This window comes from Xenopus laevis, chromosome 3S (assembly GCF_017654675.1).
Source record: "Xenopus laevis strain J_2021 chromosome 3S, Xenopus_laevis_v10.1, whole genome shotgun sequence".
Taxonomy (NCBI): domain Eukaryota; kingdom Metazoa; phylum Chordata; class Amphibia; order Anura; family Pipidae; genus Xenopus; species Xenopus laevis.
The window spans coordinates 128,030,005-128,035,444 of record NC_054376.1 but is presented as its reverse complement, the minus strand read 5'-3'; the positions used below and the strand labels follow the sequence as shown (position 1 = coordinate 128,035,444).

The window sequence follows — 5,440 nt, the reverse complement described above, 5'->3', positions numbered from 1 at the left end:
TTCATTTTGTAATATACAAACAGCAAAACCAGGAAACATTAAGTGAGGTATGAGGGGAAGTGGTACCAAGGGCAGTGCAACCTGCAGCCAATCAGAACATTAGACTGGGCTCAGGGTTAGAGAAAGCAGCCAATCAGAACATTAGACTGGGCTCAGGGTTAGAGAAAGCAGCCAATCAGAACATTAGACTGGGCTCAGGGTTAGAGAAAGCAGCCAATCAGAACATTAGACTGGGCTCAGGGTTAGAGAAAGCAGCCAATCAGAACATTAGACTGGGCTCAGGACTAATGAAGTCAACAGGAAAGGATAAAACAGAATCTGAAGAGTCCACTTGGGCATTTTATTCTATTAGTCAATCTTGTAACATTTGTATTAACTCTTTTGCTCCCAGTACCAAACTGGAGTGAAAGAACAGAACAACGAGAATTCAGAGATGAATAGTGTTGGTGTCCAATTGCAGGAAGTATCAGACAGACACACAGGGATCACAGACAGACCCGTGTAGCACAGGTATTCACTAAACACCCTCCAGCGACAACTTCTGGAGCCACAGCTCATTTGTCAGATTCCGCCAAAACATGGAACTGGATGACAGTGAGGAGTGTAATGAAGAATGGGCAGTAGGGGGCGCTGTGCTGGGGACGTTGTGTTTATCCGGCCCGGGCAGAGAAGAAGGGGAGACTGCGGATGAAACTGTCCAGTTTGGTTTTAAACAGATCACTTTGGATCGGCTCACTGAGGGAACAGAGGGAATTCTTCACCACATATTCTACATATATCTGAGGGGAACAGAGAGAAGGGCCTTAATCCAACAGCCAATAAACACAGCAGGATCAATATATTTATACAGTGGAACCTCAATTTTACATCCCCTGATTTTAAGTTTCCCCTCACTTTACATTGGTGTTGTGGTCCCACCCATACAGTATATTATACATAATACATTTCCCTGATTTTACACCATATTTTTCTGGTCCCCTGAAAAACGTAAAATGGGGGTTCTACTGTGTGTATATATATATATTAGGGATGCACTGAATCCAGGATTCAGTCTTTTTCAGCAGGATTTGGCCAAATCCTTGTGCCTGGCAGAACTGAATCCTAATTTGCATATTCAAATTAGGGACGGGGAAGGAAATCACGTGACTTTTCATCACAAAACAAGAAAAGTAAAAAAAAAATGATTTTCCTTTCCCGTCCCTATGCATATGCAAATTAGAATTCGGATTCTGTTCTTGGCCGGATCTTTCACGAAGAATTTGGGGATTCAGCCAAATCTCAAATATTGGATTTCGTGCATCCCTAATATATATATATATATATATAATATACTAAAATGGTAAGAGGCCGCACTCTCAGGACTTGTACATTAATTCTCTGTAGTTTATTGTAGACAAACAAACTGACGTTTCGGCTGAGAGAATCAGATCTGCTCAGTTCCCCTGCTCCATTGATTCGTATCCGATCAGCCCAAATACTGAGCTCAGCTTCATCTCTGATGTGTATGACTGCACACAGGCTGATCAGATTGAAATCAATGGAGCAGGGGAACAGAGCAGATCTGCTTCTCTCAACCTGTAAAAATAACCAGACTGACTACAGCCTTTGTGCCCATAGCCTGACAGTTCCACGGCTAATTCAGTTCTTCATCTACAGGCAGGAATGTCCCTTGTCACTCACCGTACTGTAGATCTGATGCAGGATTTCCCGTGTGCTCCCCACACTCAGGTCTGTGTTCATGATCATCTTCAGGCCGCTGGGCGTCTCGTAGTAATGCAGTTTGTACTTGCTGGTTTGGAAACAGAGGAAGCCATCTTTCCTGAAAGGGTTTAGTTAAAGGACAACACAAGATGCTGCCTGATAGATGCAGTGAGTACCTTGCAACATGGCAGTTGTGGGTAGTTGTGGACCACGGTGTTAAAGGAATTGTTCAGTATAAAAAAAAAAAAAAAACTGATTAAATAGATAGGCTGTGCAAAATAAAAAATGTATCTAATATAGTTAGTTAGCCAAAAATCTAATGGATAAAGGCTGAAGTGACTGGATGTGTAACATAATAGCCAGAACACTACTTCCTGCTTTTCAGCTCTCTTGCTTTCCACTGCTGTGTCGCCATGGGGACAGCCATTCAAGCACAGGATACACAGTAGATAACAGATAAGTACTACTATAGCTTATATAAACAGGCTGCTGTGTAGCCATGGCGACAGCCATTCAAGCACAGGATACACAGTAGATAACAGATAAGTACTACTATAGTTTATATAAACAAGCTGCTGTGTAGCCATGGGGGCAGCCATTCCAGCACAGGATACACAGTAGATAACAGATAAGTACTACTATAGTTTATATAAGCAAGCTGCTGTGTAGCCATGGGGGCAGCCATTCCAGCACAGGATACACAGTAGATAACAGATAAGTACTACTATAGATCTACTACTTAGTTCTAATCTACTGTGTATTCTGTGTTAGAATGGCTGCCCCCATGGCTACACAGCAGCTAGACAGTAGATTAGAACTAAGTAGTAGATCTATAGTAGTACTTATATAAACTATAGTAGTACTTATCTGTTATCTACTGTGTATCCTGTGCTTGAATGGCTGCCCCCATGACTACACAGCAGCTTGTTTATATAAACTATAGTAGTACTTATCTGTTATCTACTGTGTATCCTGTGCTTGAATGGCTGCCCCCATGGCTACACAGCAGCTTGTTTATATAAACTATAGTAGTACTTATCTGTTATCTACTGTGTATCCTGTGCTTGAATGGCTGCCCCCATGGCTACACAGCAGCTTGTTTATATAAACTATAGTAGTACTTATCTGTTATCTACTGTGTATCCTGTGCTGGAATGGCTGCCCCCATGGCTACACAGCAGCCTGTTTATAGAAACTATAGGAGTCTTTCGGAAGCAAACACCCCAGTTGTACCATTATATTGTCATTACTTTATAACACTTTTATTTTTAGGTGTTATTGTTCATTTAAAGGTGAACCTCCCTTTCAAGTCATCCTGGGCAAACACAACCATTCACTGATGGGTGATCTCCTTACACGTAGACTAACTAGACAGAATAGACGGGGGCACTGAGAAACAAAGGATACATGTCCACTGGGCTCATCTTGCTGACAAAGGATCGAATGGAGAAGAGCATGCCGTACATGAGCTTACACTCCTGCAGAAAGAGAAGAATGGGGAGACGGGAGGCAATGGGGTAGGATGGGAGAGAGATGGAGTCTAGGAACAGAGAAAAGCAGCAATAAGGACGGGGGGGTGTGTGAAGAGCAGGGTTACCAGGTTGGTGGTTTTTCCAGACAAAGTGGGCTACTAATTTAAAGCCCAGGCGAGTTTTGAAAGTACAAACTAGCCAAGGGACAGATTTGGGCTACTTTTTGGGCCTTTGGCTGATTTGTACTTTGGAAACCAGCCAAAGTTGTTTCTTGCCCTAATGTGCCAAGCCTGTGTTTCCCAATGTATGTTGGGTAATATAGTTTTTGTTTAACAATTTGCCAAGTTTAATGTAAGACTACAATACCCAGCATGCAATGGGACTGACTTGTGTAAAAGTCGGGAGTTACCAGATTTTGGGCTCTGTACCCCAGTCTCCCGTCACTCTTAAGCACTTTGGCATTTTCTGGTGACTTTCCTCAATTTCAGACAATTTGGGGGCAAAAATCTGCTGGCCACCAAAATATCTAGAGGTTGAGAGATTTTACCAATATTTATTGAAATTGTATATGTATTAGGCCCTTATGGCGCCCCAACATCTCCTGAGCCCCCTCTGTAGTTACGTCCTCTGGTGTAGGGTTGGCACCTTTTTTTGAAAAAAATACAGGCCTGTCTATATTTTTATGCATTTTTCCTATTAATAACATTGGGATCAAGCTTAATTTTACTGGCCTGCCTATATTTTTATGCATTTTTCCTATTAATGACATTGGGATCAAGCTTAATTTTTACCTGCCAGGCTGGTAAGATACCGGGTGGGTGGCAACACTATAAATTTCTATATGCATGCTTTTGTATAACAAATATTTTTAATGCATCATATTAAAATAACAAAACAACCCCACGTAGAATCTAACATGTTTCATGCTAACCTAGCACATGACTACGTGTTAGGTAAGCATGAAACGCATTAGGCTCCATGTGGGGTTGTTTTGATATTTTAATATGATGCAATAAAAATATTTTTTATCCAAAAGCATGCATATAGAAATTTTTGGAGTATCATGTTATACATCTGTTTGGTCACTAGAGGTTTCTAGCGTGCCAAAATTTGATACAAATTATACATAGGTCTGTATACAAGGCTTTTTGTATGAGGTGGCGACCCTACCCTGGTGACAGGCAAAGCTGTCCCATTTTGCTTTATGGCAAAATATGAAAAACCCATATTTTCTTATATTCATTTATTTTTAGACTTTTTTTTCACAGTGATATTGTGCTAGTTATGGGCTGGTTTTGTAACTGACTTTGGCTGGTTTTGAAAATGAGACCTGGCAACCCTGGTGAAGAGTGAAATATGTGACTAGATAGTACAGTCGCACCCACAACATGAACAGCAATGGGTCTCATCACCTCATCTTTGGAGATGCCGGCCTGTTTCCTCCTGTTCCACTCGCTGTAGTGCAGGCAGATGCCGTTCCTGTCGAATATGTACAGGTTGTGGATGGTCATCTGGGGAAGGAAGGAAAACAAATGAATGATAAAGCTCTGGGAACTAACACTGGCTCATCTGTGTCTGGGGGGCATCATGAGAAGAACCCAACTAGGGTTGCCACCTTTTCTGGAAAAAATACCGGCCTTCCTATATATTTATCTTTATTCCCTATTAATAACATTGGGATCATATCAGCTGAACTTGCCTATATAGGTTTATCTTTTTATTCCCTATTAATAACAATTGGGATCAACTGGCTACATATATTTATCTTTTTATTCCTATTAATAACCATTGGGATCACTGACCTTCCTATATATTTTTATCTATTCCATATTAATAACATTGGGATCTGAACTTCTACTTAGTATGAGATTATATTTTTATCTTTATTCACCTATTAATAACATTGGAGTCACTGACCTTTCCTATATATTTATCTTGTATTTCCCGTATTAAGGTAACAGTGAGATCATCTTGACCTTGGTTCTCTATATGTTTAATCTTTATTGCCCTATTAATACATTGGGATCACTGGCTTTTCGCCTATATAATTTATCTTTATCGCTCCTTAATAACAATTGGATCATATACTGGAACCTTCTATACGTATTTATCTTTATTGCCCTATTAATAACATTGGATACGTGAACGCTCCTATATATTTATCTTTACTTCCTATGTGACTTAAATTGGGTATCATCTGTACCTTCCTATATATTTAATCTTTATTCTAGGCACCCTAGTTATAACATTGGATCACTGGCCTTCCT

At 40.4% G+C, this 5,440-nt stretch overlaps 1 protein-coding gene across 1 annotated transcript; it reads right to left on the bottom strand.

Moving 5' to 3' along the window:
* Positions 1 to 319: 319 nt before the first annotated feature.
* Positions 320 to 4,684, bottom strand: trappc1.S (trafficking protein particle complex subunit 1 S homeolog; the record flags this gene model as incomplete). Its single annotated transcript, NM_001095447.1, is given in 4 exon segments — positions 320 to 779; positions 1,681 to 1,819; positions 3,109 to 3,179; positions 4,586 to 4,684. Coding segments are annotated over 4 exon segments (438 nt in total). The 3' UTR covers positions 320 to 650.
* Between the last annotated feature and the right edge of the window lie 756 nt (positions 4,685 to 5,440).